This window comes from Corvus cornix, chromosome 1 (assembly GCF_000738735.6).
Source record: "Corvus cornix cornix isolate S_Up_H32 chromosome 1, ASM73873v5, whole genome shotgun sequence".
NCBI lineage: Eukaryota > Metazoa > Chordata > Aves > Passeriformes > Corvidae > Corvus > Corvus cornix.
In genome coordinates, this window is record NC_046332.1 from 25,081,094 (window position 1) to 25,104,647 (window position 23,554).

General features: G+C 49.0%; 1 protein-coding gene across 1 annotated transcript; it reads left to right on the top strand.

Moving 5' to 3' along the window:
• Positions 1-8,386: 8,386 nt before the first annotated feature.
• DRD3 (dopamine receptor D3) lies at positions 8,387-22,865 on the top strand. Its single transcript, XM_039566079.1, has 7 exons — positions 8,387-8,491; positions 10,846-11,137; positions 16,132-16,244; positions 17,452-17,594; positions 18,682-18,878; positions 19,748-20,093; positions 20,912-22,865. Exons 2-7 carry the CDS (start codon positions 10,856-10,858, stop codon positions 21,106-21,108), a joined length of 1,278 nt encoding a protein of 425 aa, XP_039422013.1. The 5' UTR covers positions 8,387-8,491; positions 10,846-10,855; the 3' UTR covers positions 21,109-22,865.
• Positions 22,866-23,554: the final 689 nt, after the last annotated feature.

Sequence of the window (23,554 nt, forward strand, 5' to 3'; positions counted from 1 at the left end):
GGGGGGATGAAGATAGGAGGTTGTATCAAACACCACAGAGCACCTACTACATGGAAAATCTCTTTTCAGATACATTTCCAGAGCTGTTGTGCGTCCATTCTCACCCAGGGAAGCAACATCTTGTCCGCTCACATCCCACAGACAGGCCTGTGGGCTGCCATCACTGCTCTGTCACTGACACCCCACGTGCCCTTTGACAGCTTCCTGTGCCCCCTCCCTCACCAGCCCTTCCACCAGCAGGAACAAAGTCTCTGCCACTCCAGCTGCAGTCATCCCATGCTGTAGGCCTTGCCTGCATACTGGGAAATAGGTTCCTATTACTCCAGGTATGCCCAGTGCCCGCTCAGGATGGTGCTCCTCTCAGCTGGCTCTCCTGGATGCTGAAGTAACGCAAGTGATCAGTCCTGCTACTACACAGGAGCTCAGCAGGGCCCACAGACCCTCAGAGCTGGTCAGAGCACTCAGTCCCCAAACCTGTTCATGAGCTGTTACCTCTATGTGCAACCTCAGCTCTGGGTTGGACACATCACACTAACCCCTACATGAGCAGAAGAGGGCTCCTCCTGCAGGAATTCCCTGTCAAATTTTGAGTATGAGCTCTAAACCACAGGAGATTTCAATTTTAAGAGGCAGGGTTTCAACGAAGACATTTTGTTCCCCTGTGTTCTAGTTCCAGTTTAACACTTTTGAAAATGTTCAGCAGGAATCAGGCCACTGGCATGGAAAGTTCCTATGTGCAGCATAATTAAACAGAGTGAAGAAGAAGGTCATACCTTCCGCAGTGGTGTTGGGCAAACGATCAGTAAGGGTTGCTGCAGGAGGAGGACAGTGAAAGTATGACAGGCTTTCAGATGTGTGAAAGAATATCTGTTGTTCATCAGGTCTAGCAAGCCAGATGCTCTGGGCTCTTGGCTTTTGGGCATTTTCCATGGTGAAACGTTCCCTCACAAGACCACTTTGCTCCTTGTCACCAGCCATCAGCCACAAGGAACCCCTCCAAGGAGCTGTGGTGGCCCAGCTACCTTGGCATCACAGCCCTGGGCCCATGATGCTCGCTCCACAGGAAAGTCCTGGGGGAAAATGGCCCCAAAGTTGAAAATAACTGCACAGAGGAACTCCTGATTTCTGGCTTTCAGAGGCTTGGCTTAAAAGAAATAAATAAATTAGCCTGGAGCTACATAACACTTGTGCGACTGCGAGCGCACTGCAGATGACTCTGATGAGGCTGTTGTTTGCTTCTTCAGGAAAAAGCACTTAGTGTGAGGTTTTAAAACCTGAGCAGCATGTAAATGGCAGTGAGACAGGAAGATGCTGTTCTGAGCAACACCTTACGCTACGTGTCTGCTGGTGAGCTTCAGGGATGCAGGGGAGGAAACCAGGGAGGCAGCAGCAGTTCTCAACATTTTATGTCCCAGCAGACAGCCCAGAATAGAGGTTGGCATTGAAAAGTTCACAAGAAACCATAGGTAAAGCAAAGTTCACTGAGGCGAGCAGATGAGTAAGACTCAGGGCAGGTATTTGAGGGGGTGAAGGAGAGAAAGGGGAGGTCTGGAGGAGGTATGACTTCAAGGCAGACAGAAAGCAGAGAGACTTCAGTTCACAGCCAAGGAAATCCATAAATGCTGCACCCACCCCAACAATTTTCACTTGATATCAGTTCATGGTATGTCTGTATATAGCAGTTGAAGTACCTCTGAAAGCTGTAATGAAGTGTACCAGAATGCAGCCTAATTTCTTGGCTCACTGTTCGGGCTATAATTTTGTCGGTCTTGCCTCAGCTCAGTGTTCCAGCGCTTTTAAGTAAAAATGGTTGAGATGTTTTTAGCTTCATTGCTCTTTGAAGGAAACATGACTCGTGCAATTGAACCATCTCAATCATACTGTGGAAAAAACTTTGAGCCTAGTGACCCAAGTCTGACAGGGGGAGTAGCAGCAAACCTAAGGAGGATGGCATTACTCCAAGCCCCACGCAAACTAGCAGCATGAGGAAGAAAAACGCAGCAGCCCGGGCTCCTGGAACAACTAATTTGTGAAAAAAAGTGGAAATGTAATCTTCTGCTGTCTTTCCTGAAATAGAAACTAAGTGTCCTGGAGCGTTTTTGCTCTACTCATGGGTCATGCCTCAGGGCTAGACGGTCAAAATTTGGCAGAGGCAACACTCCTGAGTGAGACCTAAATGTTTGGTGTGTGTTATGGGATACACGGGCATCTCAGTCAGAGGCAATTAGGACTGTCCAAGTCCATTTAGGAAGCATGGTATCTCCCCAGGGAGCATCCTCCCCAGGGACACAGATGTCTGCTACTCAGTCACACCGCAGCTGGAAGAGGAGAGGCGACCAGTGCCACTGCCTGGTGAAACCAGTCTGTTTCTTTGTCCCGCACAAAGTGAGAGGTAACTCTGGGTGGACACTGGGCCCAGAAACCAGTCAGTGACAGGAGGGAGCCACAAACACCCCCTTCAACTCACCTGCACGCACGTGTGTGCACACAGCCTCTTGCCTCAGGCAGGAACAGAGGATTAAAGATGCCTGCTAGCTGTGAGATGAGCGTATTCCTGTCACCAGCTGTGAGAACACCCCTGAGCCAGACAGCCAGGCTGGAGCAGGAATTCCAGATGTACAATAAAAAGTGTCAATACTGATGATGCCAAGACCCCAAAAGCCCTTCAGGATGGAGGTGGTGTGAGGGAAGAAGAGGGGCACAGGCGCACAGAAAGAGCTGATGCTGCAGCAGACTGTTGCTAAGGAGGGATCCTACTTGCTGAGGATCCTCAGGCTGAGGTGGTCGGGAGAAATGGGAGAAGGAAGGGCACTGGCTTGAGAAGATAATATAGCGTTAGCATTTGTGTTTGGCTCAGAGAACCCCTCCTCTGTTCAAATTGAGCAGCTGCTCCCGAAACCAGCCTTGCCTCCAGGGCGCTTTGCTCCCTGCCAGTAGCGCCGAGCTGTCCCGGGCAGAAAGAAAGGAACATGCCCCTCCCTGCCCCCAGACATGTCTGTGGCAGGCGCTGAACCCCCTCCAGCCTCTCTGAGATTTAGGGCCGCTTTGATAAATGACTTTACAACCCCAGCTACTGAAGGGCTGTTCCTCAGAGGAGGGCATGGTGAGAGCCCCAGCAGGACAGTTCCTCACAGAGCAGGCAAGTTCATTTTCCGGGCAAGGAAGGAGGGACAGAGGTAATGACAGCCCTGCTGCTTCACAGCTTCTTGGCGTGAAAATGTGAATGGGTTACTCTAAAAAGCATCGTGGCACTTTTGAAAATTGATGCTCTTTTTCTCACATGGATATTTTTCCTCTCTTATCTCCTGAAACTGCTCCACCCGGATGAGCTCCTTGGACTCCCTGTGCTTGGTGCAGTGTGAAGATTGTGGGGAGACACCACAAGGTGAGCTATGGCAGTACGATCCCCTGGCCTCCTCCTCAGTGCTTCCTCTTTCAGGCATCCCTGCAGAAGTCACCCTCCTCATTTTAGAACCCCCATCTCCTCTCCTCACAAGCAGCATCAATTGCCCAATACTGATGCAGAAGAAAACGGTGACAGGATCCATCCTTCTGGTGACACTCTGCAAAATTGGTGTTCTAACATGACCAAAATTTAATTAAAGCAAAACAGGATCAAAACAGTAATTTGAGAGAGGAATTTGGCAGGATGCTGGCTTTATCTGATCAGCCTGCTTTATGGGATACAGTGCCTGAAGTCACAGTTCTGCCAAATTGAGAGAGCTCCTCTACACCAGATTATGCCTGAGGTAAAGCAGAAGGAGGACTTAGACCTGAAAGTCCCAGTCTAATACCTAACCAACAGATGAGAGAGTTGTTGTGCTACCGCCCACCCTTGGAGTCATGATGTTTTGCTGTATAAAATCCATTGCAGATGTGATTTGCATGGCAAAAATTCCCTGCAGGCTAAGCTCACATCCCTGTGGGCTGTGCAGGTTTGGGATGCGCCACCTCTTTCCGTACTGCTGGAAGAGGGAACAGGGAAGGTAAAGGCTGGGCAGAAGGGAATCAATATCCTCAGGATCTGAGTCTCATGTGAATCTTATCTGACATGAGCTGTGGTAGCTTCTCCAAGAAGTCTGTACAGATTCTGCAAGCTGCTGTGCATAGATAATCCTGAAGCTGACTGAGTTCCATTTTGGCCACCACTGTGAAAACGGGAGAATTTTGTAAAAAATTTAAAGCTACTGAGGCCAAACAGGCATATCCTGCTTAGATAGTATGGGTATGAATTAAAGTTTTGTTGGAAGTTTGCAGGTTGTGCCAGCCAGAAAAGTTCTGTTTACTTCACATCCAGCAGGCAACGTTATTTTCATGTCAGCGTAGAATAACTGAGCTTGGGGAGGGTCCCCAGGAGGTTTCTAGCCCAGCATCCTGCTCCAAACAGGGTCAGCCATGAGGTCAAATCAGGGTTTTGTGCAGTCAGGTATTGAAAAACCCCATGGACACAGAGTATTTTAACAATACTGTCACAAGGGCACCCTGGCTTGCAGGATGAAGGATGGAAGATTTATTCCACCTGAGTGGCACATTTTAGACACTACACCTCAAATACGGGCTATAGTGACGGCAACTCTGGTGTGAAAGCACAATAATACCATTTGCAAACAACCCTTTAAGCCACAGGAGTGGAGGGCACAGCAACCCAACCAGAGATGGCAAAGTGAAGAGTGAGTTTGGGAATCAGCAGTGGTAGGGAAGGACAGACAGGTTTGGGAACTGGACAGGCTGCTGAGACTGTGGCTGGAAACCAAAGGAAGACACACGAGCACAGGCTGGAGAGATGCATAAGGGAGCAGGAGTTCACCAGCCCTCACTGGACAAACAGCACAGAGGAACATCGGGACTGAGGGGCAAGGAGGTGGGGAAATATTAAGAGGGAACACTGGCATTCATCCAACTTATTTGAAATCTTTATCAAAGAGCTGGAGGACACATATGACTGAAAAGAAGAGTTAAGGAGTTGGTGTTGGAGGTGAGGGCAAAGAAACAGGTTGGGAATGAACCAGGTTTGGGAACCATAGCATCTGTCCACTTTCTGTACATGGGGCAGAAAGCCTGTGAAGGAGTCAGAGAAATGAAACCTGTTGGCATATTCTTTCCTTTTGAGGTTATAACAACTCACTACTGACCTGTTTCTCTGCCATGCTCCAGTGATATCGTGTTGTCCCAGCCAAGGCCTGCACCATGTCCAGTGTCTAACAGGGGCAAATACACACCACGCACTTGATTTTGGAGTAGGAAGAAGGAGAGGATTTTATGAGACAGACATTGCACTAAGCACGGTATTAAAGAAGTTGTACTGTTAAAAAAAATCGCCACAAATACACTCTAGATTGCTAATGCAATTTTAATTCAGCCTTGCCTCTGTGTGTGGTGCAATCTATTCTAAATTAAATGATCACATGGATTATTATCTTGCTCCACAAGACCTCTGCTGCAGAGCAAACACAAGGAAGTCATTAAGTCCCTTCCCCGAAGAGCTTCCAGTTGAAAGGAATGAGATAGATTTGTCTTTACACACAAACTGTGGGTTTGCTGATAGGTAGAGATAGATGCTGAGAGATGAAAGAAACAATGGGAAGAACCATAAATTCCATAAGAATTAAATAAAGGGGGGGTTATACATTAGAAGGGAGTCTTAGGTATTAGGCGTTTTGGGAAGTCTGTACCTCTCAAGTACCTCAGCCAATGGGGAAAGGGAGAGGGAAATGCAGATGGAAAATTAGGATAAATAGGAGGCTGTGCCCTCCAAAAATTTGAGAGACCCCAGGGGAATGCCCCATGGCCTCTCCCTTTATTCAAATAAAGTAACAGGACTCCTCTGTCTCATTTTTGGACATAAACCTCTGCTGTTTGTGGATTAATTTTCCTGACACAGTCTTGGTAAAACCAGACAAGGGGTGTGAGGGAGGCCATTCTGGGAAGGAGGTGGGAAGGGAGCACGTAGGAAAATGAGCTTCAATAGAGCAGCAGCATTTACAACTAGATTATTTTTGGAGAATTGTATTTGGACAAGAGAAGCTTCCATGAACACTTTATAGAAGCCTTCCAGTGCCTAAAGGGGCCTACAAGGAAGACGGAGAGAGACTTTTTACAAGGGCACATAGTGACAAGACAAGGAGGAATGGCTTTACACTGAAAGAGGGTAGGTTTAGATTAGATATTAGGAAAGTGTTTTTTACTGTGAGGATGGTGAGGTACTGGAACAGGTTGCCCAGAAAAGCTGTGGATACCCCTTCCCTGGCAGTGTTCAAGGCCAAGCTGCAACAAGATGAGTTTTAAGATCTCTCCAACCCAAACCAGTCTATGATTCTGTGAGTCTACGATTTTTTTTTTTTTCTGGAGTCAGAGTAATATTAAGAAATGAGACAAAAATAATTAAAAGCAAGAAACAAGTTTCACAAGGGAGACAGAACCAGGGGCTCCACTGACACACAGGGCAAGGAATCAGGCAAGGTTTCAGCACTGAACATAAAAATGAGAAGCAGAACAACGGTGATTTTGTGGTTAAAGCTGTGCATTCCCCCTGCTGCATCTCCCTTATATTCGAGGAGGGCCAGGCAGTGTCTGTTTATCGATCTGTGGTTAGCTGCTACATGGAACAGCTCACAGCAGCAAAGCCTGTTGCTGTCGTGCCTTGTGGCCCCATCAGCTTAGAGCCAATGTGAGCACCTTGCCAGCCACAGTCCTTCGGGAATTGCCCACAAACAAGCTGCATTTAAAACCCGCTAAAAGGAAGTTAAAATGCCTCCATGTCTCTGTCAGCCTCCCTGTGAGGAGTCATGCTCGCCGGGCATCCGCACCCAGCCCGGGACTCGCACAGCCCTCGCTAGTCAGGACAAGCATCACGGTGTGTGCTTTCCCCTCTGGCTTTAGCCACACAAGTGTGGGTGTGTTGGACTCTTCGAGCTCACAGCTCAAAAGCCTCTGCTGGACATGGGCAGGAGGTCCCCCCTTCCTTGACTGCCCCAGGCACGGTTAGCATTTCCCCAAAAGTGAGCAGCATGGTTCAGATGACGGCAGAAGTTCAGCTGTACAGATATAATGTAAGCATGGTAAATGCAGTCCATGTCACACCATTTGGGGGCTCCCAAGGCAGCAAAGGGGCTGTAGAGCCCTTCACGGGTCATTTGGTCTAATAGGCTGGCAGCTATATCCTCCAGCGAGGTCAAGTGTGAATGTGTCACCTTAGGGACTAGGCAGTGACTCATCCCACTGTTCCAATGCCATCCACAGAGCTGCCATGGGGCAGTCACAGCCTTGGTTAAAGGCAGTGCTGCTGATTAGTCCGCATCAAATCCTGCATGGGCACTTTCACCATCCCTAGCCAGGCTAAAGATGGTACTCTCACACCCCTCGCACCTGATGGGTAATGAGGGCTTTCTGCAGCACCTCTCCCTCCCACCACTCTCACCCACAAAGAGATTAGCCTGCAAAGCTGCAGGCAGGAGAGATGATCCAGGCAGCCCAAGTCCCAACACATACTTCTTAAGTAAATTCTTAAAAATAAGTAGATAAACTCTGCTCTCCACAGTATCTCCTCTTTTCCTTGCCCACACACAAGCCAGCCTGTGGCCCCCCACCACTGAGTGCCTAAAGGGGAAGGGCACTCTGTCTCCTCCTGCTAGGGCCACAACTCGTACGTGCAGAGAAGGGAAGCCTGAGCCCTGCTGCTGAGCTTCCTGCACCCTCCTGGCAGTTCCCTGCAAGTCCCACTTGCTGTGCCAGAGTGGGTGGTGGGTACAACCCAGCCCCCAGAGAGAGAAGATCCACCGGCATCAGCCGTACCCCAGTGACTACAGTCTGAGGAGAACTGTGCCTCAGAGACTTGATCTCAGACTGCAAGGGAAGCCACATCGCAGAGATGGGGTTTGTAGCCGAGCCCTGGCTATCGTGCTGTGCCTACTGGCGGTGGTCCCTGGAGAAGGACACTTCCCAGTATTAGTCTCCTTTCCAGCTTCCTCCCCGCTTACCCGCCCTCCATCTCAGGTTTAAGGTAGTTTATTTAAAGATATAAATATTTTTAAACCTCCCCCTTCTTAAAATCATCTCTGCTTTGATCCTTTTTTTCAACTGTTAAGTGACAACTTTCTATCTGCAGGGCAAGCAGCCCCCGCGCTCGGCCGCAGCACCGGCTCCCCGGGCTCCCAGCTCTCCGCTTTGCCTCCAGGCAGGAGCAGGTCCATCCCTCAGCAAAGCCCGGCCCTGCTGCGGACCCCGGCTCCAAAATTCGCCGCCTCTCTTTAGGAGAAGGGCAAGTTCTCGGGCACCCGAGCAAGGCACGGGGAGCGCACCCCGGCCGGCTGCCCCCTCGCCGGGCGCCGCGGGGTCCCGGGGCAGGGGCGGGCGGGAGGAGGTGGCCAGCTCGGTCCCGCCCCGCGGCTCCGCGCCGGGAAGGCGGCAGGAGGGAGCGGGTCGGGCCGGGACTCAACGGGACCAGGACCGGGACCGAGCTCTGCTCGGCGGCGGCACGGCCCGACGGGCCGGGGTAAGTCCTGATCGCTGCCTCCCGCTCGCCTCCCGCCCGTCCCGGCAGTCCCTTTGCCCGCAGCCCTCCGCTTCCCTCCCCGCCCGATTTTCCCCAGCGCCCCGGCACCCCGCGGCATCGCCGGGGCACACGGCAGCGGGGCCGGGGGCACCACGGGGAGCGGCGCAGCTCCCGCTGCCCCTCGGGTGCGGGAACAGCGGGAACAGCGGGAACAGCCGGAGCGGCGGGCGCGGAGCAGCACCCGCAGCTGGAAACGAACCCAAAGCCGCCGCCACGCCTGGACTCTGCGCTCGGACCCCGGACCCTTCCCGCACCCCGCACCCGGACCTGCCATCCGGCCCGGGACAGGCACCCGGACCTCTCCGAGGCGGAGACCCACGGGGGGAGCGTCCCTTTTCCTTCCTTTCCCCTCCTTCTGCGCGTCCCCACGACTGCGACCCTTGTCTCCATCGCAGTTTGTCACCCGGTTGCCCAGGGTGATGGGTGTCTTGCCACCCCCCTGTGAGGGTATCCAGGTACACTGGCACGTGCCTGGTTTGGCATCACCCTGGCCAGGTGCGGAGTGAGCAGGACTGGGGGGGTGGAGGACAGTCCAGGGATGGGGGACCTGGCAGGGCTGGGAGGGATCTTGGTAGGGAAGACTGACTTTGGGGTGAAAGTCGAAAACGGTGCTCATGGATATAAAGGACAGAAGACAAGACAGGAATCCCACAGCTAAACTGTGTGTTGGGATGCCTTATGCCTTCTGTTTATATATATTATGGGTGATGTTTTGTTCATTCCCTGCTCTAACCTTGCTTATCAGCTACGCAGCTGCTTAAGGTAGGGTTTTTTTCCAGCACTACAGAACCAGCCTTTCCTGGTCCCAGGCATTATAGAATTCCCAGAATGAGAACTGTGTCAGTGCAACGGACACAGTAAAATTAATGCTGTCTTTGGGTGGCTGCAGCTCAACTGTTTTATGAACAGTCCTGGACTCAGCAGAAGCACTCATACTACAAGAGATCTTTGTGATCCAGTGGAAAGCTTAACTTCTTTGTCATGGACAGGCAGAAGAACGACAGAGGAGACAAGCAAAGGCATTTTCAAACAAAGCACGTGCCATTGTTTCACCCCTGTTCTGAGGGATCTGTGTTCACAGGACATAGGGTAGTTCAGTTTCCATCTCATTCAACCCTTGTCCTCTCCCAGCTACAAAGCATCAGGGGAGAGTGACACCAGTTTTAAGGATGAGTATATCCCCAGGGGCTGGAGCAATTTATACCTATTGCACTGCTACTCTTCCAGGAACATAGCTGTGCAGCAGCTGTGCATCACAGATGCTGCTGTTCAAGGGGTGAGGTGAAACAGAGTAATATTTATACCACTGGCTTTGCAATGTTTTCTCCTTGCTTTTCATACCTGTCATACTGATGATGAGTTCAGCAACAGGAGCAGTAGCAAAGGAAAAAAAGATACAAACCATTAAATGTCATGGAACAACCTTGGTACAGCAGCTTTCATATTTCTGGAAAAAAATCCTCCTCCTGAATCATGGTAGGTTGCTGAGAACAGACTTGAATCTATTGTAAGAAAAAGAAATGCAGAGTACCCTGCAAGCATATTTCCATTATTTCATCCCAAACATCAAGCTGGTTTGCTTTTCAGCACTGGAAGCACATCTTCTGGCCAGGCATGGAAAACACAGAGCACAGTATGGATGAAATGGGAACAGCACCAGCAGTCAACCCTTTACAAGGCAGGCAGGGCTTGGGACAGAAACATGCTGCCGAAAAGGAGGAATTCTGGAGGTGGTGCCTGCTGCCAGGCAGCCAGGGATCAAGAGGCTCTGCCAGGCTGCCAAGCACTCAAGTGTGTGAAGTTATTGAAGACATTTTTTGATGAGAGAAGGAAGAGGATACTTCCCAGAAGAAAAGATATAAGTTCCAAATTATGGCCAATCTCTACCATGTTTGGGTAACTGTGTTGAGTCTTTCTCATCATTCAAATTGTTGTCTTTTAGACTGCACTCTTGCCCAGCTGACTTGTACTGTGGTGTGACTTTGGTGCATCTCAAAACCATTGCCACTTTCCAAACAGCTGCATTGGTTGGCAAGATCCACCTTTCACATGCACACAGGAGGTGAAGTCTTGCATTCTTCTCTTGGCTTAGATTCAGTGAAAAACAGAACAGGCCATACAAATCTTTAAGCAAAGCTCTGCCTGTATATGAGCAGAAAAAACACCTCTCTGATTGGCTTGAAGGAGCATTCGTAAATAAAGTATAAAATCATACCAGTACCCACAGGGGGTACTGTTCTCCACAATTATTGCAGAGCTCTGATTTTCTGTCGTCTCTTTCTTTCTCTCTGCAGTGGCAGCCCCATGGCCCTCTTCACCAGAGCCAGCAGCCATCCTAATACAACAGACCCCATTCCCTGTGGGGCAAACAGCACCACAGAGCCTGAGCTGCCCCACTCACATGCCTACTACGCCCTCTGCTACTGCATCTTGATTCTGGCCATCATCTTTGGGAATGTGCTGGTCTGCTTGGCTGTGCTGAGGGAACGCACCTTGCAGACCACAACCAACTACCTCGTGGTGAGCCTGGCAGTGGCAGATTTGCTGGTGGCTACTTTGGTGATGCCATGGATGGTGTACCTGGAGGTGAGTGCCTTTTAGGAACAATCAGCAGAATTTAACCACACCACTGCATGCGTGGTCATGTTCCTAAAGAAGGCAGTAGCAACGTTTAGACTGATCTGTGTGGGACAGCCCTGGAGCTGTCCTGCAGGATGTGTACTGCTTGGGTGTGTTAAATAGAAAGATTGAAAAAAAAAAAGAATAAGTGTGTGTGTGTGGGAAGCCAACCCAACAAGACAGAATTAGACTCTTCAATTTGATTGCAGCTAAAAAATATTATTGAAAGTCAAGTTTTATTTCAGATTGGAATAGTCTATCAGCTCAAGTGCATTCCAATCCTTAATGAAATCACATTATGCTTTGCTTTAGAAAATACTTGGCATTCACTCTTGCTGCGGACAGAGTGGGACTGAGGCACATCTGTGGAGCAGCCTCTGCCCCATTCAGTGCCTTGGTCATGATTTGTGAGCACAACAGTAGGTCCATTTCCTACTTGTGTTTGTAGACCCATTCAAGACTAATTTCTGTCTGTGGAGCTTGGATAATCAAAGCAGCTGATGGAAGAGCCATCCAAACAACAGGGAAAAGAACTCATACAGATCCCAAACTACCAATCCTGGCATTGCACAGTTTTTCCTATAGAACTGGGCTGTAGGACTCCAGCAAGAGTAAGATTTAAAAAAGAGTCCAAAAAGCCCCAAAGTTTTTTCAATATTTGCTGCTGTTTATGGATCAGCGATGCTACCAATGAAGCAGAAATGGCATCATGCTTCAATACACTATAAGCCTGGAAATTGCCAAAAAATCATTCCGTTCCCAAAACCATGTGGAATACCTATTCATCTACTGAAGGTCTGCCAAACCAGACTTTGGAGAACTGGCCCTTATTTATGGAGAGGCTAAAGGTGGATGAATGCCTCAGATTTAAATGTCGCTTGTGAAGTTTGTGCTTTCCACTCCATTTTTAGTCATCTGTGGCCATGAAATGTGTTATTCTATCAATCATGCAGACCAGAACTATCTCTTTCTGAGATATATTTTGAGATGGCTGTGACAGAGCAGCAATAAAAACATTTTATAGCCTCAAAATCCTCATCTCCACCTAAGGAGGTTTCTGGCACAGAAGTGCTATTCAGCAGTGTGTCTAGCAGTCCCCTGGGGCCCAGAGTGTAAGGTCTGATACACCAGTACTGCTGCCCCTCTTCTTTACTGATCTCTGGTGCTGTGGCTGCTGAAGCTCACCAAGGTTTCCAAAACAGTGGCATCAGGGTATCCTGCCCACTGGAGTTCGATGGCATTAAACACCATCATGCCTTGTAGTCATTGCATAAATGGAGGAGGACATGTGGCAGGATGGCTGGGAACACCCTCCTCAGTCTTCTTACAACATCCAGTTCTACCTCCAAAGGAGAAGAAAGCTTCAGGAGAAGGTTGTTACTGAGATCTAATCTGCTGAGACTGTGTGGGAGTCACACTGTCTCCTCATCTGTGTCTCTCACCCAGGAGCAGTGAGACCTAAGCTGCTCTGTGAGCTCCAGGAGCTCTACTGGACTGGAGTCAGAGGGGGGACAGAGCTGAGTTACTGCAGCTCAGCAGCCCTGACCACGAGTGCTCTTTGTACTCCCAGCGTGCAAACCCATGAGCAGCCATCTCACAGCTGCAGGAGCCAACAGCACCCCCAAGCAGCAGCTCTCAAACACAAAACCCTTCAGTGAGCCTGCTTAGATGCACCACTACTTTCATGCCTGGCATTGCCTGATGCAACTTGGTTTCCTACTTTCCCATCCATGTGCTCCTCAATGTGGCATCACCCTTCATATCTGAATTGTGGAGATTCTGTTATTTCAAGAATTCAGGAGACTGGTGGGTATGCATAAGTTTAAAAAAAAATAATCATCGTGCATTCATAAACTGGAAATCTTCCTATGGAGTTTGGAAGTTAAAAATAATAATACTACAATTTTGTAGATAAAGCAGACTGGTCATCAAGGAAGATTAGATGAGAACCTGACCTGAATAGTCTATAGGGATCTTTAGCATTGTGTTTGATAGAGCCAGGATTTCATCCTGGACATTATTCCCACTTCTGCTGCACAGTCAGTGAGTGGTAATGAGAGATTGTATCACCTCATCTCTCTGTGGTTTGCTCTCATCAGCTGTAAGGGAATAATATTTGACCATCCACCTCACCCAGGCAGATGTGAGGATTCAATCAATTAATACCTGGGATGTCCTTTGAGATTCCTGGACAAAAAGCACCAGAGGGATAAAGAAGAGGTACCCTGCCAGCACATGAAAACCAGAAATGCAGACTAGCAGGTTCTAGCTGCTGTAGCAAAGATGATTAGAACAGAGCAATAAAAGGAAGAGCAGAAATAGAATTTTTAAAATTGTGAAAAAAGCATATAATAAAATGGCTCTTCTTCACTGTTAAATTCTGGAATGAATTCTGGGTTCGTTTACCCCACAGGTAAATATTAACTACTTCAACAGAGCTACTCCCCATTTTAGAAGTGGCAGGTGGAAGTGAGGACGGGTTTTAAGCCCAAACATTTTGATCTGTCAAGCATCCTCTTACACAAGCTACAGTCTAGTATGCAGGTGGTGTGATCTGAATGCATCATCCTGAGAGGGCTCACTTCTAAGCCGTCCCACCAGCACCTTCTTCAGTTTTAATGGTTCACATTCTTGAGCTCAGCATTTGAATGTGCTCAGGACCTTGGAAACTCCCTCAGTTAAGTGCTTGTTCATCTGCTGGGTTAGCAGCAGCTGGCTTTCATGCAAACACCTGCCACTGGATTGGTGAAATATTCTGCAGACTCCACAGCTCATGCAGAAACTGCATTGCTTTTTGCCTCAAACTGCAGAAACATCCCTTACTGGGTCCCACTGCAAAGGCTTCCAGCATTTTTTTTTTTTTTTTTAATATATTTTGAGGTGGTCAAGCAGATCTCAAAATCTGAAACTCAAGTAAAACCGCTGTAATGTTTCTCTGGAGCTGAACCTACCTATTAAGGTCCCTAATCTCAGATGGACAGCCTTCAGTTTGCACATCTTGTAGCTCACCTAACTGTGCAGAAAAGCTCAATGGTTTTGGTTTGACTTTTTTTTCCCCCTTTACCTACTTTTTTATAAGAAAACAAAGGATCAGCACCAGTATCAAGAGAACTGAAGAGGAAAGCACAGTTCCCTTCTGCATTCTGCAAGCCAATTCTCATTTCCCCTCTCTGCATTCATTCAAGGTCAGAGGGTCTAATGGAAGACTGCCTCATTCAATACCTGATTTCTGAAATGTAGCAGCTGGGTCCAGCAGAGAACACCCTAAAGACACAGCTCACCTCACCAAGTTTCTGTGCCCTTGTGTGGGAATGCTGCCACTATTAAAGCCATTTAAATTTCTCAGGATTATTTCTTGAACAACTCTCACTGAGTGAATTCTGTATTTATACAGGTGCTTCTCTCTGCAGGGAGCTGCATCCTTCCTATGCACCAACACTTGCTGCAGGGCTGACCCACTGCCTGAGAAGCCAAACTTACTTGTGGCACCCTCTCCAGCCACCTGGGATGGGCATTTTTGAATAGGTCTTGAAAACCTCCAAGGATAGATCCTGCACAGACTTAGCAAGCAACTGGCTCCGCTATCTCATTGTCCTTGTGGTCAGAAAAGTAACCTTCTTAACCAGTTTGCACCTTTCTTCCAGCTCATTCCTGTTGCCTCTTGTCCTCCCACCACACACTGCTGTGAAAAACCCAGCTCCATCTTCTTAGCAACTTGCCTCCAACTTACCCAAAAACCTCCCATGAGGCACTAGAGAGCTGTCAGTCTCACACCCCTCTCAAAGCCATCTTTTTTCCCAACTGAACAAGTCCTATTCCCTTAGCTGGTCCTCAGAGCTGCTCCAGCCCCTATGGATTGTTTTGGTAGCTCTCGACTGGACTCACTCCTGTTTATCAATATTTTTCCTCTCCTGATGCCTCAAAACCAGATGCAGTATTCCAGATGTTGTCTAAATGTAAGCAGAGAGACCAGGAACCAGCAGCAGTTTCTGATAGCTTCCCAGGATTCAGCTGAAACAGCAGGATCTACAGGCCTGAAGGCTTAAATCCAGGCTCTCTTCCAGGCATGGACTTTTCCCCCCTTTTTCTCTCCTACTCCCCCATTCAGCACAGCACTGGGTTTGTTTGCAGTTGAACAAGGAGGCAGCCTGCCCTCCATCTCCTACAAGGAGTGGGCACTGAGGCAGACCACCTCTCTCGCAGTCAGGCTGTCATCCCAACCCCAAGGAGAGCAGGGCCACACAGTGCTTGGAGCATGGTTGTCAATCAGAAAGGTCATTGTCAAGAACTCGGTGGCTGGTCCAAAACCACTCTTCTCCATCGCTAAGACTGGCTACGGCTGAGCTTTCACAACCACACACTTCAGATTAAAAACTCAAAGCAACCAGAACAACAGCTTGGTAGCAACCCAAGCCCCTTTATCTGAATGGCCTGTGAGTTCTCACTCAGATCTAATAATCAAAATCTGTAACTGAGATAAGAATTCAAATAAGGTTTTTGAGAGGCCTCAGTCTCAGATCTCAGTTTCATACATAAATGCAAAAAATTTGCAGCACTTTTCCAGCTCACTGCTTGCAAGAGCCCTTTGGCAGCTAGGCTGAGAAAGACTTTCAACCCTTAGATTTTCTCAGATAATCGTTAATCAAAGGATAAGTACAGCGATATCAAATTTAAATCAGTTTATCATGCTAGGCCTTGAGAGAAGGGATAGCTGCTGTGTCTTCTCCCTGCCTCCCTCTGCAAGAGCAAATAAAGGATTGAAATTAAAGTGAGGCTCCTTCTCCATGACCTACTGCCATGTTATCTTGAACACAGCACAGGTGCCTCAGTTTCCCTCTGCCCATCACTGTGGACATGAACTCCTCCAGCTGCTGAGATGCTTGGGGGAGAGAACCCCCTTACACATCACTTGTCAGGACTTGGTGCAGAACAAGGCTGACAGTTTTGTGTTGCCGCTGCAGGTGACCGGAGGGGTCTGGACGTTCAGCCGGATCTGCTGCGATATCTTTGTCACCATGGATGTAATGATGTGCACAGCCAGCATTCTAAACCTCTGTGCCATCAGCATTGACAGGTGAGGCACAACAGCATCCAGGGGGATAGTCTGGACATGGGGGTCAGCCCTGTACCCCAGTGGGGCAGGGACAAGGAAGTGGGGTGAGCACAGACAGCATCAGTGTCTTCAGGACAACAAACCCCTGCAGGTCTGTGCCTGTCACTGCTGCTGTTAATGTGGCTCTGCTCACACTGTGCTACAAGAGGTCTGCACTGGAGTGGGGGAGATACAAGCAATAAAACACGCCCCAACCACATCCTCAAGCTTTTTGAAGGCAGGAACCACAACTGGTCATCCAACTCCCACTGAGTCTCGAAGGGGGTTTCTCCTTCTGGAGATCTCACTTGTGAAGCTTTAATAAACAAAATCCTGCTGTATTCACAGGGAGAGATTAAGTTTATTGCTGAATAATCTTGAGCTTTGCTCTGGTTTTCTGCATTTTAAAACTGAGCCTATTTTAAGCACTGCTGAGGGCTGGGAGCCAAAACCTTGGGACATGTGGTGCTACTGGGACCAAGGAGTGGGAGAAGGGAAAACTACTGCATGCTGTACCTTTGTAATGTGTAGTTCAAGGATAATAATGCAAGGCAGCTCTCAGTGCTGGGTAGGTCTGGTGTTCCTCAAAGGGAATCTGTATCCCCATTTCAGTTTGGCTCTGTCTGCAAGGAGCAGCCCCCAGACTCTCCTGAAGATGAGACTCCTGTGCCTTCCAAATCCTAACCCTGCTGAGCTGCATCTCCTGGGGTACCCCAGGAGCTGAAGGTCCTTGACACCTGGCCCTGGGCAATCCTCTGCCTGTCAGGCTAACACCAGACCAGGCAGCTGAGACAAAGAGTTTGGTAGTTTGTGGTTGCTCCAGAGAGTGCTCTTTCCCAGCAGTGCCCATATAACTTTAGGGGCTTGAAGATTAGGGGTTTCCTGGGGTTTCTAGATCCATCTGGTAGCCCAAACCTTGTAGCTTCACATGCTGTGAGTTCTTCTGAGCATTTCTCTGCACTGCTGCCAACTAACTCTGATTTCCTCTGTTCCTCCCCCTGATGCCCCACTTACCATTTCTACAAATTGCTGATCCCATCATCTGATCTTCTCTACTTTCCTCTTCTATTTCTTCACCACATTCACCATCATGTTCCCGATGTTGCCTTCATTTCTCCTTTTAAAAACTTGGTCCTTTCCCTCCCTCCACTCCTCCATCTCCTCTTCCCGGAGCTGGTTTGGTCTGCAGATACACAGCAGTGGTGAAACCAGTTCAGTACCAGTACAGCACTGGGCAGAGCTCCTGCAGGAGGGTGTCTCTCATGATTGTGATAGTCTGGATGCTGGCGTTCGCAGTGTCATGCCCTCTCCTCTTTGGCTTCAATACTACAGGTAGGTGGTATCCTGAACAATAGCATACAGGAGGGGTTTGCAGTGGAGCTGCCCTGTGTATGGCCAGGTCATTTAACATGGGTCCTGCAGATTTGCCAAGTTACAGGAAATTTTAAGGAACTGGAAAGCACACTATGAAGGGAGAGAAAAATCCCCACGTGCTCTTGTCTGTAAACTTGCCATTTGCTCAGGCAGACACTGACTACTGCTCTAAAGGGCAAACCTGCCTGCTCTACTGCCAAATCAATGCCCATCAAGGTGTCCAGGTCTTCAGAATCCCATCAAACAATCACTTTGAGCACACAGAGCAAAATGTGCAGCACATACAATACACTCACACACCAGACTCAGTGGTGTCTTGCTGATATCAACAGGTTCAGAAGCACAGTTTTGACTCTGATACAGAACACATTTCTAAACAGCAAGGATTGCATAACAGCATTGCTTGTTAGAAACCTCCTTCCCATCCAACTGGCTGTCTGCTTCCTTAACTAATCCCTTGAGGAGGGCAAAAAAAAAAATTTCCACCTTGGAAACAGGTTGATCTTTTTCCTTTCCCTCAGCTAGGGCAGCACAGTCTCCCTGGAGGCAGAGGAGCAAGGGAGCCTTCCTCCCCACTGAGTCACAGGCAGAAGCTTCTGCTCCCCACCCATCCTCTCCGCAGTGCTTGAGGCAGGAAGGGGATGGGAGGGGGAAATTCTTCTGCCCCCTACTGCCTGGCTCAGACAGATAGGGGAGAATGCACACTGCATCTAGACAGCTCAGAGGCTGTCAAAGGAATAGGAGAAAGTATGAAGGAGACAGGGTCCTCTGAGAAAGGATAGGAATAGACATGAAAGAAGAGAACAGAGTTGTTGACCAGAAAAGCAGGCAGATGCATGCTGCCTAATGCTAGATGGCCCTGTGCTGGGTTCAATTTAAGCATCAGTCAGGTAGGTGGGTTAGACAGAGCAAAATCTGCACTCCTTAGACTGCCTTTGTCCCCAGCCACCTTTTGTCCTGCTTTGCCAACACACCAGAGTGTCCTTGACTAAACCAAAGCAGCTCAGCCGCTCCTCTCTCTCTCTCTCTCTCTTCTCCTCCCCAGGGGATCCCAGTGTCTGTTCCATATCCAACCCTAGTTTCATCATCTACTCCTCTTTGGTGTCCTTCTACCTCCCCTTCATGGTGACCCTGCTGCTCTATGTCCGGATTTACCTCGTGCTCAGACAGAGGCAAAAGAAGCGAACCCTCACCCAGCAGGGCAGCCAGAGCGCCAGCACCAAACCGTGTTATGCACACCAAGTAAGAGCCACGTGAACACAGTAGGAGCTGTCAAAAAGGACAGGGAATGCATCATCTCTTCTCCTCAAAGGGCCAAAGCACAGAACAGAAAGCATAAGGAGGGATAGGACATGTTTTCATCCCTCGCTCATACACTGTGATATTTGAGATGTAGAAGGTCCTGTTAAATCCTTTTCAGACCTCTAGAGAGAGGATATTCCCTGTGTATCTCTGCCCTCTAGAAGTGGAAACTAGAAAAGAGCATAGCCTACTTCAAAATTTCTTCAGAGCAGGGTTTTCTCAGCCATGCATAAGTCTGGGTAATTTCTTCATTTATTGATTTTAATGTCTTCATTTATTGATTTTTGCTCAATGAAGCTTCATTCTCAGGGCTTCACAGGCTTTAACCTCTGTTATTAAAATAAAAAACCATCTTCATCTGTCATACTTAAGAGGTCAAGATACTCATGGTGCATGCAACATTTGTTCCACTGACCTTTCTAGATGAAGTATCTGCAACCATGGGAACAAACAGAATAGTTTGAAAGGAATTACCTGGTCATGCATATCCCCTCCTTTTACCCATTTTTGCACAGTGAAGCTACATTAAAAGGGTGGGGATGCTGAGAGGAGCAGGGCCAACACAAAAATACAGATGACAGGTTAGCAGAGCAGGTATTTCTGTTCTTACTGTTCTCATGCTTCTCCCTGGTGGGATGGAGGCAGAGAGTTGTCAAGTGCCGGTTCACCCCCAGGTCAGTCCAGAGGACATGGTGCAATTTAAGAGGCAAGTGAGGCTGAGGATAGCTCCTACAACTTCCCTCATCATCCTCTGATCCAATGAGCAGTTTGCATGGTTTCCAGTTCCTGTGTGGCATCCTCTTTTGCAGGAGCACATGGAGAGAAAAGCTTTGCCGAGCAGATGCCAAGGCACATTCTCCCCCTGTCTCTCACTCAAATGCACAGGCCAGGAGATGTCTACAAAAAGGAGGTTGCTGACTGTCTTCAGCCTGCAGCGGTACCGAAGCTTCTGCCATGAGCCATCCCTCACCAAGGCACCAGGGCCTGCACTGAGCAGCAGGTGGGAAGAGAGGAGAAGGAGCACGAAGCCCACAGTGGAGGTACAGAGGCTCAGCAGTGGCAGAACCATCAGCAGCCTGAGGCTGGCACAGCAGCAGCCCCGACTGATCCAGCTGCGGGAGAGGAAGGCTACACAGATGCTGGCAATTGTCCTGGGTGAGTGAGAGCCATTCTGCCTGTAGGGTGCAGGGGGTGATGGTTTGGGACTTCCAGGAGCACAGAATCTCCTAATATTGAGATTTTTAAAAATGCAGGCTAGGCCCTGGCTTCAGCTGGTACCGCTTTACAAACTCAGGTGAGACAGTGGTGGGACATTTAGGGATCTAGAATAATGCTCCCAAACGTTGAGAGCCAAGTATGTTAGTGTTTTATTTACTATGTTTTGTTACCCTTGTTTAAAATCAGATGCCAACAAGCCCTACTAGAGGGAGCAACAGCCAACACCTTTGCTTTTCCTTTGTTTTACTATTACAAGGCTGGAACAACCCTAAGTTTCTTTACATGCAGGAGCTCTTAGATCCAATTACAGAAGGGGAAGCTGAGGGCAAGGAGCCACAGAGGAACCAGTTCATACAACTGGGTAGAGAAGCCAGGTGACTGGTGTCCCTGTCACCTGCTGTGGTCACCAGATGCACTGCTTCCCCCCATTAACTCACTAGTAGCAGGGAAATAAAGCAGCCCTCATCCTAATTGATTAAAGCAGCTGAAGCAGTGGATTTTCCCTCAAAGTTGTGCCCACTTGCTTTTGTCTGTCATCAAACCACTTCTGATCCATTCACAAAGCTGGTCGCAAGGAGCCCAAGCTTTTGCCAAATCCCTGTGTCAGGAATAAACATGGCCTTCAGTGTTTGTGAAATACAGAAACATCATGGAAATAGTGAGGGGGTGGAGGGAGAGGGCACCAGTGCAGGCCCCTTTCCAAATAGTTCTGCTCTAAACTCAATGGATTATTTTCTGCCTCTCTCTAAACTCAGGGGCATTCATAGTCTGCTGGCTGCCCTTCTTCTTGATCCATATCCTCAATGCCCACTGCCCATCCTGCCATGTGCCTCCAGGGCTTTACAGCGCCAGCACCTGGCTCGGATACGTCAACAGTGCCCTCAACCCCATCATCTACACAACCTTCAACACTGACTTCCGCAAAGCCTTCCTCAAGATCCTCTGCTGCTGACTGCGGGGCCACAGCGGGCTGCACAGGTCTGCAGCAGCTGCCTGGGCTGGCACAAGGCAGTGGGGAGTGCCGTGCTGCCCTCGGCCACGAGCAGCGATGGTCAGCCAGACGTGGTCATTGCCGACAGCCAGGTACCCCCCAGGTACCCCCCCTGAAGAGCGGGAACACGCCCCACCTGCATGGCTGCCTTCCCACACCGAGCCTCAGTGCTCCTGCCTGAGACAGTACAAGTGCTTCCCACTTCTGGGGAAGGAGGGAGGGAGGGGAAAAAGAGAGACAAACCAGTGAGTCCCTCAGTGCTGGGCACAGCTCCGGGTGTGCAGCAGATCCGCCACCACAGTGCATCCCTCCTGGGAGCTGCCAGGCTCGCGGGGCACACGGGACCCAAATGCAGATGGCATCTCTCATCTCTGCTGCCTCCATGCTGGAAATGCGTTTGCCCTCCCACAGCTGGATCCTCAGCCTGCAGAAGGCACCCAGCTCGTGCACAGCAGTCCTAGCAAGAGGACAGAACATGACCTCTTTGATAAGGATCCTGATCTCTTCAGTCAGGAGCCAAGAGCAAAAATTGGACAAGGAAACTCAGAAACAGAGCACTGATGGAGAAATAACAACTCTCCTGTTGTTTCCATCAAAAGGTTTGCCTCATAAGACTGGGTCAGTCTAAGTGCTTGAGAAAATCGCCCTAGTTGCAAATGAAATCTTCCCTTGTGCTGCCAGCTTGTATTTTACTGCTCCTTGCAAGATAGAGAGGTGGCTGCCCTCCCTCTGGTAGGTCAGTTCACGTGAGAAGTGGAGCACTACCCCAGGGTCCCCTCTCCTCCTGACCCAAGGACCAGTGATAGATTGGCTGCTAACTACCACACACCCCAGTGATCTACTGTGGCCACTGAGAGAACAAGGCCCGTGATAGCTCCCAGAGTCTCAAACCTGTTTTTTCAGCTGGTTGCATGCATCCTGTCTCAAAACCTGTTCACGGTCTCTTTGGAACCAATTTTCACCCTTGCTCCTCTCCTGACAGGAGCACTGTTGACAGGTTTAGGGTTTGTACCACCTGGCTGCTGCAATAACTCCTGGTACAATCCATACCTGGGGGAGAGCTGTTTCATAACATCTCTCCCAGTAAGAAGGGACATTTGCCTTGGGATCAGCCCCAGGACTCTCCCTGACACTCTTGTCCTCACATACGGCATCTGTATATCCCAGCATCTAGGAGCTGGCCAAATACAGCCTGGCCACAGTCTCCTTTCCCAGCAGTATTTTACAAAGCCATCTCCAATAGTTCCTGGATGAAAAAAACAGGCAAGTCCTGATGTACCAGGTAAGCTAGTCTCATGTCAGGGCACCCTAATGCTCTTCCCCTCATATAGACAAACCTGGCATGGGCCAGAGAGCCTCAAATGGTTCTCTCATTTTGCCCTCTTGCAGTACTGGATCAGAGGCTTCAGCTCTCACTCCCAGGACTTGGCTTAGTTGTGCTGTCAGCCATGCTCGTTTGGTAGCTTTGGTGTGCTGCTCCTGCCTGTGTCTGTGCCACAGCTTCTCCATCTGGGAAGGGCTTCCTTTCTTTCCTAATATAAAGCCAAAGCCATTGTCCTCTGCCTCCAGAGCACATAGCAGAGCTCTAGCTGCTGGTTTGGTTTGTCTGGGTTTTGGGAGGAGGATCTTGTGGAGAGCATGTGTCATTTGCCTGGGCAGGTGCCCTCCATTCTGCATTGTAACTGCCTTAACCCAATAAAACACAAGTGTAACTGGAAGTTTTGGTACCTTTGTGCTGAATGTACCCCCTTCCATAAGCCTTTTGTCACCTGCAGCCCTCGTAACACTTTCCCTTTAAAAAATTATCATCCACCTGGACACCCACAAGAAGTCTTTATTATTACTTGCATTTTCCTTGCACTGGGAAAGTAATCAAAGGCTGCTTTAAGCACTTCCAGCAGATGAATTCTGAAAATGTGGTCAATTAGTTTCCCAGCTATGCCAAGCAGACCTGCAGTAGTGTTGCTCCATCTGCTCAAAGATGCTGGATAGCATGGGAGGCACCCAGCACACAGGATGGAGGAGCTATGAATCGGGTGAATCAACCTGTGGACAGACTGCCACTCACTGCTTCATAACAAAGATCACCAGCCCAGTTGCTCTATACAACAATTGTCAGAAAGGAGGAAATTAAAAGAAAATCTTTTAAGGGATGAGTAGGTTCATTTCAAGACCTGGCCTAGCATCTCTCAGGGGTCAGTTTGATCTTACCTGAATTTGAACCTGTTCTTCAAGGAGTGCTCCCCAAGATGATTCAGAATACAGGTAAGAACAGGAGGTGTGGCAGAAGACTAAGCAGCATTTTGGTGTCCACACAGCTATAAGGGATGGGGAAAATTCTGTATCTAAACATACAGTCCTTTCTTTACTAACTAAGATTTGAGCTATCCTATCACAGAACTGACAG

Excerpts from the sequence above, each read along its gene's own strand:
- DRD3 (XM_039566079.1), top strand. The coding sequence starts at position 10,856 with ATGGCCCTCTTCACCAGAGCCAGCAGCCATCCTAATACAACAGACCCC. Across the intron at positions 16,245-17,451 it reads TGTGCCATCAGCATTGACAG|ATACACAGCAGTGGTGAAAC; the intron begins GTGAGGCACAAC and ends TTTGGTCTGCAG. Across the intron at positions 18,879-19,747 it reads AACCGTGTTATGCACACCAA|GAGCACATGGAGAGAAAAGC; the intron begins GTAAGAGCCACG and ends CCTCTTTTGCAG.